The sequence below is a fragment of the Nematolebias whitei genome, chromosome 20 (assembly GCF_014905685.2).
Source record: "Nematolebias whitei isolate Nwh7 chromosome 20, NemWhi1, whole genome shotgun sequence".
In the NCBI taxonomy this organism is placed as follows: Eukaryota; Metazoa; Chordata; class Actinopteri; order Cyprinodontiformes; family Rivulidae; genus Nematolebias; species Nematolebias whitei.
The window spans coordinates 34011166-34024754 of NC_056517.1; the positions used below are offsets into that span (position 1 = coordinate 34011166).

The 13589-nt window shown below is 41.2% G+C and overlaps 1 protein-coding gene across 1 annotated transcript in view; it reads right to left on the reverse strand.

Moving 5' to 3' along the window:
* Nucleotides 1–13589, reverse strand: part of col11a1a (collagen, type XI, alpha 1a) — a 124952-nt gene that overhangs the window by 99398 nt on the left and 11965 nt on the right. Inside the window, exon 4 of the mRNA XM_037694096.1 lies at nt 6959–7121. Coding sequence (XP_037550024.1) covers nt 6959–7121 — 163 coding nt within the window. The remainder of the gene's footprint in view (nt 1–6958; nt 7122–13589) is intronic.

Consider the following 13589-nt stretch of genomic DNA (forward strand, 5'->3'; position numbering starts at 1 on the left):
GGATGGAATGGATGATAGATGGATGGATGGATGATAGATGGATGATGGATGGATGGATAATAGATGGGTGATGATGGATGGAATGGATGATAGCTGTATGATGGATGGATGGATGGATGATGGATGGATGGATGATGATGGAAGGATGGATGATGATGGGTGGATGGATGATGGATGGATGGATGATAGATGGATGATGGATGGATGGAATCCAGTCTCAAAATGTAAAAATGTAACTAAATGTTAACAACCATTAGATGTTTCCAGTTTTCTAACTTCACACCTACTGACCAGAAAACCAACCTCTACCAACCTTAAAGTGGCCCATGGGCCACCAGTTGACTGGTCACATTTAATTTAGTGAACGAAGTGGCAGAAATGTCTCTTCTGATCGTAAACGTTACAGACCCCTGTTCTAGAGATTCTGGGTTGGACTGAGGTCTTATTTTGAACTGGGTCTTTTCAGAACATTTCACTGGTCCTCCTCTAACCAGTTGCTTCAGCTGTGTGTTTTGGCTCATTGTCCAGCTGGAAGGTGAACCTCTGTCCCAATCTCTGGAGGTCTCAAACAGGTTTCCAACGATACTTCATTTGTATTAATATCCATCCACTTTTCCATTAACTCTCACCAGTTTCCAAGTCCCCATATCATGATGCTGCCACTACTATGCAATTTCAAATGACAATTCAATAATCCAATTGACATATTTGGCAAATTCCAAACAGCCAGCCTTTTATTTAAATGAATGATTAGAACATCACAAAGTACACATATGTACTTATACACAAGGTACCATTTCTATCAATTTTCAGGTTGTTAAACAAACATAACAGAGGATGAAGGGGTGAATACGTGTGCAGCCCCTTGCTTTACCTCATGTATTCACCTAAGAGCCACAGGTGAACGCTTTAACTGTACTCTAATCAGTTCATGTCCAGGAGACATCTGTCTGCTCACAGGCTGAAGAGACAGAGTCCACATCAGGACACGTACGAGACGTTTCACACTTTCACAGACGCTCACATGTTGACACATGTCCTCATTTCAATCAGATTGCTCTACATTCTAAGGTCATTTGAATATTTTGAGTCAATGAACCTGCAGCAGCCAGGTGTTTTTCACCAGCAGCTCATTAATGGGCGTGTTTTAAAAGTCTACGATCTGAGAGGACCCAAATCACAAAACTCAAATAAGAGAGAAGAACGTTTGTAGCTACAGAGATGGAGCCACAGACGGACTCGGGGAGTGAACAGCTGCTATGAGTAAACGTGTCTTCTGCAGGGAGACACCTGTGCTGTGTTACACCGTGTAGAAAACAAAAAACGCCTCCGGCTACTTGGAGCTGCAGCTCAGCACGAGGCAGAGCAGACGCCCTCGAGTTCAACCCCGGTGACCTCAGGGTCAGAGGTCGACAGGTGAAGCAATTTCAAGGTAAACACCAGTGACGTGGAAATATTTAAAATGTTCATTAGGTTATAACTGATGGCCACAGGTTTATTTAATTATTTATTTGTTGCAGTTAAAGTTATTTTATCTGTATAAATACTGTGTCAAAATAACAAAAATATATACAGTAGGAGTAAGTACTGTAAAAAGTACACAAATCAAACTGCCTTCTGTTTAAAACAACCAGCCCAGCAGGGAAAATGAGTAAATCATACATCCATCCATCTATTTACCCACCATCCATCCATCTACCCACCATCCATCCATCCATTTCCCCACCATCCATCCATCCATCCATCCATTTACCCACCATCCATCCATCCATCCATCCATCCATTTACCCACCCTCCATCCATCCATCCATCCATCTACCCACTATCCATCATCCATCTACCCACCATCCATCCATCCATTTACCCACCATCCATCCATCATCCATCCATTCACCATATATCCATCCATCCATCATCCATCTACCATCTACACCATCCATCCATTCCATCCATCTAGTCACCATCCATCATCCATACATCATCCATGCATCATCCATCCATCCACCCACCACCCATCCATCCTTCCATCTATCCATCCATCCCATCATCTATCTGTCATAACCAACCAAACAATTGATCAACATTCCCTCCCTAGCTCCTTCATTTCAATCAACTAACCAACCAATCATCCTTCCTTCCCTCCCTAACTCCCTTCCTCCAACCAACCAGCTAACCTTCACTTCCTCTCTATAACCAACCAATCACCACTCCCTCCATCTTACTAACCAGCCAACCAACACGCCTTCCCTCTAACCAACTAAGTAACCATCACTCCGTCCCTCCAGCTAACCAGCCAACATCACTTCCTCCCTCCAATCAATCAACCAACAATCCCAGCCTCCATCCCTTCAAAAGTCCCTCCCTTCAAGATACTTTACCTCCTCTTGAGGCAAACACGGACCCGCTAAATCTTTTCTAAATTGCACCATCTTAATTTATCCCAAACAACAAGGTACACGACAGAGAAAGGGACAAAGGTTACAAGTTGTATTTCCTCAACATTGCTGCATGAACCAAAGTTTATGTTTTGAGTCATCACTCTTAAAATCCCACAACATGCTGTAATGATCCAGCGAGATCAGAGCATCGCTGGCTGAATCAGACAGGGCAGTAATCAGACCGGCTGCTCTCTCATACCTTCGCCAAAGGCAACATACCTTCAGACTAACCCCTGTCATGTGTAATTAAACAGCCCCCAGACAAAACAGCAAACAAACTACGTACGGAAACAAAGACACCAGTGACGATTACTGTGTCTTCACCAGAGACAACATCAGCAGTGAAACAAAAATCTTTCGTTGTACTGTAGCTACAGAGATGGAGCCACAGACGGACTCGGGGAGTGAACAGCTGCTATGAGTAAACGTGTCTTCTGCAGGGAGACACCTGTGCTGTGTTACACCGTGTAGAAAACAAAAAACGCCTCCGGCTACTTGGAGCTGCAGCTCAGCACGAGGCAGAGCAGACGCCCTCGAGTTCAACCCCGGTGACCTCAGGGTCAGAGGTCGACAGGTGAAGCAATTTCAAGGTAAACACCAGTGACGTGGAAATATCTGCAGTTGTTTCGTCAGCTTTGAATGGTTTCCCCTTTTAAAAGATTCAAACCCATCAACATTTTTATTTCGTCACGCTGGTTATAAGATTTGTCCTGCATGCCTACAAGACGTGCTAAAAAATTACAGCGCAGATTTGGTTCCTCCGGCGTTGACGGTGTTCAGCGCAGTCTGCTCCTTCAGCTCAGACGGCTGCTTTCCACTCAGGACGAGCGGGAACAGACACAGGTGTGTCTATACGTGCGAGCTGGGTTCAGAGCGAGGCATGAATAGACAGCCTCATGCGATAGGAGCGGGACGAGGCCACAAGGTGGGGAGGGAGCAGAGGGAGGAGGAGGTGAGCAGGGAGAGCGAATATTTGAGGAACTAAGGGAGGCCTGATGGAGGAATGAAAGACTTCCATTCATCCCAGCGTCGGTGGTGGCTTTCAACCTGCAGCAGGTAGGGCATGAATAGATGTATAGACATTTATGGAAAGACGGTCAGGTTCTAAAATAAGAAATGTCCAAATTTTAGTAAATAAAATAAAGGTGGGCAAGATTTATATATTTATAATTCATCGGTTCCCCTCATTCTGTAAATCAGAAACACCAAATATAATCATCTGAAACCAGAAACTGTTAAAATGTTAATGCTTTGGACTAATCTAACTGGTTTAAAGAACAACCAAAGTGCCTGCACTACACTTCCCAGCATGCAAAGGGCTCTGGGGGTCTCTGAGAAGAGCTGGGGCAGAAAACAGACAGGAGATCTGTTCTAATGAGTCCACAGAGAAGACCCTGTTAGCTGGACCTGAAACAAAATGTGCTACAGATGCTGCTCTCCATGAATCAACCAAAACAACAAACAGGCAGAAACACAAACTAGAAACTGAGCCTCAAACAAACTGTGGGCATAACCTGTACAACTGTACAAGCTCATATGTGTGAATGTTTGATTAGCTATAGCACACTATGTGGGCGTCATGACAGATTAAAAACTTTTCATAAACAATGGGAGTCGATGAGAGTTTAGCTGGGTGTCAGGCTCTGGCCTCTGAGGTTATTAAAGATAAAAACCATAAGTCCTACAGCAGTGATGAGCATGCTACATTAAAAAGACCAAAATGCCTTTACTTTGATGCATGAGCATTAAAAGCAATGCATTTCTGGCTATAGGAAGCATTTAGAAACCTTTTTGGACGGTTTAAATGACTCAAAAGCTGAACACTTTGTGCTTAAATTTCCAAAAATCAAACTGCTGTTGTATAAAACTGTTAAAGATCTGAAAATGCCCGTTCAGTCACGTAAAATGAGCCGTTTAAACGTTATATTGATGTGAAGTTTGTCTGAAAACGTTGGATTTTACCTCTCATCTCACCAAAATCTCACTATTGACAGCAAACTTTATTTACTAATTTCACCTACATCTAGTTTTGCCACCAAACGTCATATCACTTTATTTCTGACATGTTTTAATGTATTTATTGTATTTCTAAAACTCCGGGAGAAGCTGTGATTTAAAAACCACGACAGAAACAAAAGAATAAAACAGTAATAGACTTTATTACATGAATGACTCTTTACGTTTTCATATTAATTTCACGAGTTTTCAAAGAGTTTAATTTGACAAGCGTATTTATGTAAAATCCTTCATATTTATTGTTTGTATTTTTCTGGCAATCTTTTTAATTATCATATTCACATTTAAAAATATGTTTAATATTTAGTGGTAGTAGTCAAAAATGTGAAATTAAATTGATGTGCCTTTATGTTTAAATCTCTAAAGACGAGTATGTTTTAAGCCAAACAACTTGAGAGTTTGTTAGGAGTAAAATAACAGAGAAGCTGAGAATAAAATCCTTCTGAGTTTTCATTAAATGCTCCGAGGCAGGGCATCTGGTATCTTTGGCACTGGCAGATCAGAATATTTATTCCTTTCAGCCCAAAGAGGGAGCACCATTCATGCACACATGACACGAGCGCAGAACTCTCCTATAATTAAAAACATCTCCGACACAACTTCTCAGGAACTTCCTTTTTGTCTGGCAACATCAGAAGAACTGTCTGTTACATCGTTTGGTGCTACAAGGGAAAAGAAATCCTGGAAAGGTTGTATTTTCTTCATTGAAAATATCAATATATCAAAAACTGGCTAAAAATATCTGTTCAATGGTGAAGTACAATCGTAAAAAAATGTACAAAAGACCTCTTGACCTGCTACAAAGTGAAAAACTGCCCAGATGAACTTTGACCCTCTACAGTTTTGGCCAAAAACCTTTAAGGAATAAGTAAATCACAATAGCTTTCAATAAATAGATCATGTGTCACATTCTGTGGTAAAATCCCCAACACAGTAAAGCGCTAATATTTACCGGTGTATATGCCACAACTTTTTTCTCACACTCAGAACTCCATGGCTTATACACAGGAGTGGCTAATTTGGGTACTTTTATTATAATTTTAACATTTCATTTTATTTTTATACTTAATTTGACAGGCTTCCTGCTGCTGAATAACACTTTCTTAACAGAGCTGCGTGCTCATATAGCTGCCCAACACCCTTGGGCGCAGGTTTTTGAGACACACAGAGTAAATATCACAGGTAATCACATGCACCATACCTCTCGCTCATGGTTCCAATTTTACTACCCATAATTCCACTCTGTCATCATGTGACTAGAATAATATTGTGTTATGCGTTGTCATCATTGTATGTTCCCATACAATGGCGAAATTGGCTCTCTGCATTTAACCCATCCACCACCAGGTGGTGCAGTGGGCAGCTATTGAGGGTGTCCGGGGAGCATTTGGGGATAGGGTGTGCTGCTCAGAGACACCACGAGATGTGCAATGACTGGGGATCGAACCTGGGGCTTATGTGTCCCGAGTCGGTTGCCCTGCTTCTACCCCATCTTGGCCCTTTAACCTTAATGACCAATGACGTATTCTCACTGAGTTACGAGGACCCCCCAAGATACATGTGCACTAATGAGGCTACCTGTTTATGGTAAGTAACGGTGACACTGGTTTTCTCATTTACAATGGCAGCTGAGTTAAATCTAATCTCTAGTGTGTCTAGTTTTGGTTTTGTTGGCACATGAGAGAAAGAGTTGTACAATTATCATTTTGGGAGAGCTTTTATCCAAAACAGTGCTCAGACCTTAGATGTTTGGAGGTTCTCGCCACCTGGTGGCAGTGTATGATATTACAATGTTTTTGTTAGAATGTGCTTTTGAAAAAAATAATAGAGACAAATAAAGCCATCAAAAATATCTCTGGAATAGCAAAGACAGGTTTAAGTCACGTAAAGCCTGTTCTTTGCGAGAAGTGAAATGTGACAAAATAAAAGTTCACCACATAAAATCACAAATTGCTTAAATTTGATCATATTATCTTTAAAACGTTCAGAGACTCAGGAAACAAATGAAAGGACTAAAAAACAAATGAAGGCCAGACGCAATTAAAACCAACTTTCTTTGCATCAAACTTAAAATGAACCCATTTTTAGAAAATGAACTCTGCTCTGTCACTTCATATGTTATACAAACAACAGATTCATCCCCATCGAAACAACTTACAGGTCATCTAACTAAAGCAGATCTCTCTAAAAGCTCCCAGATATCTCAGATCTGTGTGATGTTCTTAATAAAACCAAGAAAGCCCATCTCTGCATCTGGCTCTGGTTTCTATCAAGACCACATTCCTCTTTGGCTGAATCAAAGAGGTCCAGCTGTATGTCAATAAAGGAGCTAAACTCAAAAGCCATCCAAGCAAAACACATGAGGCAAGGCAATAAAACTGAAAAAAACATCCAATAAATGGCAAGAACTGAATTTTCTGTGAACATATTTCCAAATGATGCTTTCAAAGGGAAAATTGTGAGTTTATATATGTTAAAACGATTCAGTGATTTGAGAGCTTTACCTGGAAAACCTCCTCGTCCAGAATCCTGGTGCCAAACACCGTGATGCCGTTAGTGCTGATGGAAGCTTGGTCACTCCTGAGGAGAGGTTTGGTGATCTTCTTCTTACAGTCTACAATGATGGTAACCGTCTTCTTCTCCACGCTGATGGCCACACGGTGCCATCTGGTCAAAATCAGGAGAAGCAGACATTATTAATAACAAATGTACAACATTTGGCACATTATACACCTATATTGAAGATATCCAACTTCAGCAAACACAGAAGTGGCTATAATGCAGTCAATTTAGTAAATATAGAGCTAAAATTTGGTGTGGTAGTAGCTGAGAGTCATTTATAACATATATTCGGAGCACTGACACATTGTGATATTGCACAAAATGTTACTTTAAATCACAGAATGCTAGGCTTTTTAACTAAAGATTATAGATGTAAGATATTTAAAATAAGGGAACATATAGTGATCCCTCACCTATAGTGGGGGTTACGTTCCAGAGACCCCCACAGTAGGTGAAAATCTGCCAAGTAACAATATATTAGTTTTATTATTTATATGCACTGCCTGGCCAAAATAAAGTCTCCACCTGGATTTAACTAAGCAAATAGGTACAAGCCTCCTATTGGATAATTACTGCATGGGCGATTATCTTTCAGCTGGAAACAAGTTAACTCCAACTGGTGCAATGAGTTGCTTCTCATTTCTTGAACAACCATAAAGACACATCGCGTGGTCATGGAAAATATGTCAGTCTGTTTGAGAAGGGTCAAATCATTGGCAGCAAGCAGAAAAAACATCTAAGGAGATTGTAGAAACTACTAAAATTGGGTTAAGAATCGTCCAATACATTATTAAAAACTGGAAGGATAGTGGGGACCCATCGTCTTCGAGGAAGAAATGTGGCCGGATAAAAATGTGGCCTACTGTACAAGCCTGTGGGGGCAGTACTATGATCTGGGGTTGCTGCCGTTGGTCAGGTCTAGGTTCAGCAGCACTATGTGCTCAAGGAATGAGGTCAGCTGACTACCTGAATATACTGAATGACCAGGTTATTCCATCAATGGATGTTTTCTTCCCTGATGGCACGGGCATATCCCAAGATGACAATGCTAGGATTCTTCCATTTCGAATTGTGAAAGAGTGGTTCTGGGAGCATGAGACATCATTTTCACACATGGATTGGCCACCACAGACTCAAGACCTTAACCCCATTGACAATCTTTGGGATGTGTTGGAGAAGGCTTTGTGCAATGGCCAGAATCTGCCATCAACAATGCAAGATCTTGGTGAAAAATTAATGCCACACTGGAGGGAAATAGATGTGACATTGCAGAAGCTTATCAAAACAATGCCACAGTGAATGCATGCCGTAATGAAAGCTAAAGGCGCTCCAATGAAATATTAGGGTGTGACCATTTTGTTTGGTGGTGACTTTTTTTGTTTTTGGCCAGGCAGTGTAGATTTAAGGCTTTATAAACCATTCCCACACTCCTAAAAACCTTTCCCATATTTTTATTACTTCATATGCTCTTAAACAATTTGGCGATGGCGATGAAGCTGATGAGATGAATGTACAGTACACACAACATCAAAAAACGGGTTTGATAAAGTGAAGCTACAAGAAGTGAACCACAATATAGCGAGGGATGACTGTACTTCTTTTCTTCCACATATGGCACATTATACACCCATCCACCAATGATCACATAGCAATACAGTAATGGCCAAACAAGAAAAGATCTTGCATGTCCTTTGACCTTAGAGGTGGGGTGATGAATAGATTGTGAGACATGTTGTGGCTCATAATGGTACAAATATGTATGAAGTTCATCAAACTATCTAGAGCAGATCAGAAGTTATAGGCAGGGCAAGAAAAAGTTTACATATGGATGGAGGCTATAACACAATATGTCACTCGTTCGATGGGTGTTTAAGAACAAAAATGTCTGAGAAAATTATGAAAGGTGCCAACACCCATCAACTTTCTTCTTCAGGGATTTAGGACTCACTTTTGTAATAGACTTTTTCTGCAACCAGAATACAAGCAGAACCTTGGTCATTCAGTGTAGTTGTACTTCTTGTGTGGCTTTAAAAGGAATAAAGTCAATGTTTTGCAACAGCTGAGTCAAAGTCTTGACCTTAGCTGAAATGTTGTGAAAGGAACTGAAGCGAGAAGAAAACGCCATCAGCATGAAAAACCAAGCTGTTCTGTGCAGAAGAACGGATAAAAACAAAACAACCTTCAAACTTATCAACTGTTCCAAGAAACACAGTTGCTGCATGCAACGCAACACATGAGGACGAAACACCATCAACGAAAACAAGACTGTTGCACCGAGGTACCGGATCGTACATCCTGTTCACATCATCGTCTGCTGCAACTTCCTTACATAAAACTGTAATTTTCTTAAAAATTTCAAGTTTTAGTTTCTAAAATACACCAATACAATTGGTAAAATGTCTAAAAGTGTAAAAGTATCAGTGTCTGTGTGATGAACTGGTGGGCCTCACATCCCACTCAGTGACAGATGGACGCCCCACCTCTCATCCCCGAACCGAACAAACCAAACACCAGAAACTACTAGAGGATCAAATGTTTTACTAAAAGGATGTTATAAAGTATCATAAACTGATAAATCCCCTCAAATGCAAAAAGTTAACTGGGGTCATACGTGAGCGTGGCACCTCTCTTCCCTTTCAACCATTTGCCGTTGCACCTTAAGGACGTTGCATACCAGTCAGCAGCGGACCACATTCTTACCCCCACACTTTGGCCCTGTTTAACACGGGATTACACTCATTAAACTCCAAACTTAATCCTCCTTCTGGGTTACTCGGTATGACAGACGTGCTGAACATTGTGGAAAGTGTGTGTCAGGATCCAGGGAGGCCTGCCTGGACAGAGCAGGAGGCACGCAGTCAAAACACTGCTCTGAGGTGGAGGACGAGACATCCTGCTTCAACAGCTGATTTCACGTTAAACTTCTAATTTTAAAACAGTTAAATAAATATTGTTGCCTAAGTGTTTCTAAACACAGCTAAACCACTCCAGGCCATGGAGCTTAGTGAGAAATTAATGTGCAAAACTCTTTGGGCTTAACTGTACTGCCCAAAGGACTACTCGTCACCTACTGCATACAGTGAGCAGGTGAATGCTGACTGGTTGTTTGAATAACTTTCTAAAGGCCAAACATTTCTTGAAATATCTGATATAAGTTGGTGATTAAACACCTGGACACAAACTGAGCATGGCATCTGAGGTCTGGTGTAGCAAGAAGGTAAGACTGACCCACCTTCCCCCAGACATATTTTAAGTCAGGACTCAGAGGTCCAATTTCATCTTAAAGACAAGACAGGCTCTTCTGAGGACAAGGACGTTCATAGTTTGGTCTGAGAGAGGGGTGAAACTTGCTTTAAACAGGTATCAGCTTACAATTTTCCAAGACTCACAATCCTCAAAAGGTAAACGGTAAATGGTCTGTACTTATATAGCGCTTTTCTATTTACCGGTAGTCAAAATACTCAAAACACTTTACAATACAACCTGTGCCCTCATTTACCCATTCATACAGAACTCTACTAAATCTCTACAAAGATAATCTGAATCTGTAAAGATTAATCAGTGCTTTAGATCACATTCATACACCAATGGGACACACATCGGAGGCAGTGAGGGGTTCACTTCACATGCTGAAGTGTCCCTGGGCAGTGAGGGGTTCAGCGTCTTGCCCAGGGACACTTCAGCATGTGACTACTGGTGGAATCAAAACCCCATCTCTCCCATTGGAGGATAACTGCTCTAACCACTCAGCCATCTGCCCCTAATCTTTCTGCAGGAAAAGGGAAAGGAAGGAATGGTTTGTATGCGAGTTCAGCTGGCATGAACAGAGCATCTGCATTTTTAAACTTGGCACTCCACACTGATGAGTTCAAACCATCTGATAAGAAGCTAAACGTCTTCAGGGAACAAGAAAAGAAGTCCGGTTGCCTCTTAGGAATGATCAAAAGACTTAATTTGCAAATCTAATTTTTGAAAATCCTGCTTAAAAAAAGCTTCAATGGGATAAAAGTAAAAATATACCGGTATGTGCAAATTCAACTCATTTACACACTTCTGACGCTGAATGATCTCTAATCTCATCGCTGTGCTTCTCATTCCTGAGAGTTCACAATTTTTAGCATCCGCAGGGGCGCAGACAGACTCTTAAGGATTTACAGGAGTCATGGTGTGCATCCAGACTTAGAACCAACAGAATACTCCACAGACAGTACCGAATGTAATCATGTGAACAAAAACGAGTGAGAAAACTATTGCAAGAAAGGTTTTCCTCCATATTTTGCACTGCACATTGGTTGTGTCGATGTTATTCTCGGTCAAAAGTCCTTACAAAGTTGCTAGATACTTCAGGAGAACTTTATAAACACTGCGCAACTTTTGGAAAGAAATGTGATGAAAAACAACCCGTATGGGAAAGACCATGTAGCAACCAGCAACTCTTAACTTAGTTGATTGTCTTTGTATTCCAACAATATTCTACAAGGTGGAGCTATTAGTGCTGGTGACACTGTCCAAAATGGAATACAACTTTAAAGGCAATTCTCTGTTTGTTAAATACATTAATCTTAATTCTCTGAATCCCTTAGCATGGAGGGCGTATCTGGACCCCAGTAACTAAAGGTGCTGTCTCACAGTACTGTGACTGTTGGAGACAAGGTGACGACTCAAGGTTGCAAGAAAATTGTGTGGGAAAAATACACATTTTCTGCTGAAATAAGTCTTTGCAAGTGACCAGTGTGTTGAACAGCCAATTTTCGAAACTTCAATGAGTTCAAACTGAAGTGACAGGACTGCAAGCCTCTGCAGGAAAAATGAGAATGTCTGCTAACCTTGCGAGACACTCTGGACTCCCTCGTGGATGATGTCCACCAGCTCAGTGAGGTACAACACTAATTCACAAACTGTTGTATTACACTTTACAGGAGAGGGAATGAAATGTTTCATGGACGTATAACCATCGAATGGATGAGGGTGGATGAGGCCAAACAAGACTCTTTTTCTTGTCTTGTCTGAGGTTTTGTCCATACTACTCCATATATTTAAAGTTAAAAAAGAGTTTCTGATAGCATTGTATCTCTCATCCACAAAACTTGATGATTTAAAAGGATTTAAATAATTTAAAATGAAGCAAAAAGTTGTAAAAACTATTTTTAGCGCATTTTTGTGGACTAGAACCACGTAGCTTTGGAGAGACTAGTATATCTCATTACCTGTTCGTTGGGAATATGAAGATGGACTGATTGGTACTGAACACGGTACATCCATTTACCCTTTATTTATACACGTAGTCTCATTGAGCCGCGAGAACTAATTTTCAAGAGAGACCTGTTTAGGGAGCAGATGGTGGGGGTTAAAGGCCTTGCTTGGGGGCCCAGAGTGGGGCGAATGAGGGTGGAGGAAGGTGTGGGTGTTCCACCTTTTCCACCCACATTTTGTTGTTGACGGTACCGGGAGTTGAACCTGCGACTTTCAGATCACAAGCCCATCTTCTAACCTCTGTGCCACCACTAAGTGTGACTTAGTGTGACCTCTGGATGTTAGCAGCCATGAAGAGATGCTGTTTTGGGATTAATCCCATTTGCATCTGTTTAGTGTCTTTGCACAAATAAAATGCAATCCATCCAATCACTCCTATCCATTTAAACCTCTATTTATAGGCGGCAGTTTGAACGAACTGTTGGAGACTAGTTGGCAACTCAAATTAACTCAATATTGAAAAAAAAAACCATATGTTCTATTGTAGACTCACTAGATTGTCTTTGAGACCAAGCGACCAGCAAGCCGTATGACCTACTCTCTGTGCACAGCTTACGTTATTCCAACCACATCGTACCCACATCTGCAACCCCTCACATTTATGATTTAATCTACTAGAAGTCTGGGAGACTCTGTGATTCAAAAGAGGCAACTGAGATACCTCACCAACATTCTGGAAGTTTGGTCTCGTGTGCGATTCGCCAACTAGTTGCAGACCTGTGAGGTACCACCTTAATGCGATTCTCAGAAAAACTGAACAAGCATCACTGAGATAACAGTCTACAATTTTGATTTACTGGGTTCTGACCCACCTCTATGGTTTGATTCAGCTACAGATGTCTGAGTGACAGCATCGGGAGCCGATAATCAAGTTTGCACTGAAAGATTAGCAGCGCTGTTCCTACTTGGATCAGGTAATCAGAGGGGGCAAAAAGAATATTTACAGTTGCTCCGGTCCCCTCCTTCCTCCACCCTCTCTAAAAAAAACAGAGGCAGTGAGTTCATGAATGAGGTCAGGTGACCTGCAACAGCCCTGATGAGCCCAACAATCCAAAGTCTCCCTGTCTTTGACCCGTTTTATGAGCCCACAGACCCCCGATGAGACGGATTATCCAGAGACGAGCACCTGGAGAGCAACAAGCGGGGGATCAGTAGTGCTTCCTTGCTTTTTTTTAGTAGGAATAATTCTGTGGAAATCTGAAAAATACTTGAAATGTTTCAAAGACACCACTATATTTACCCAAAGGGATAGATAGATTAATAATAGATTAATGATAGATAGATAGATAGATAGATAGATAGATAGATAGATAGATAGAT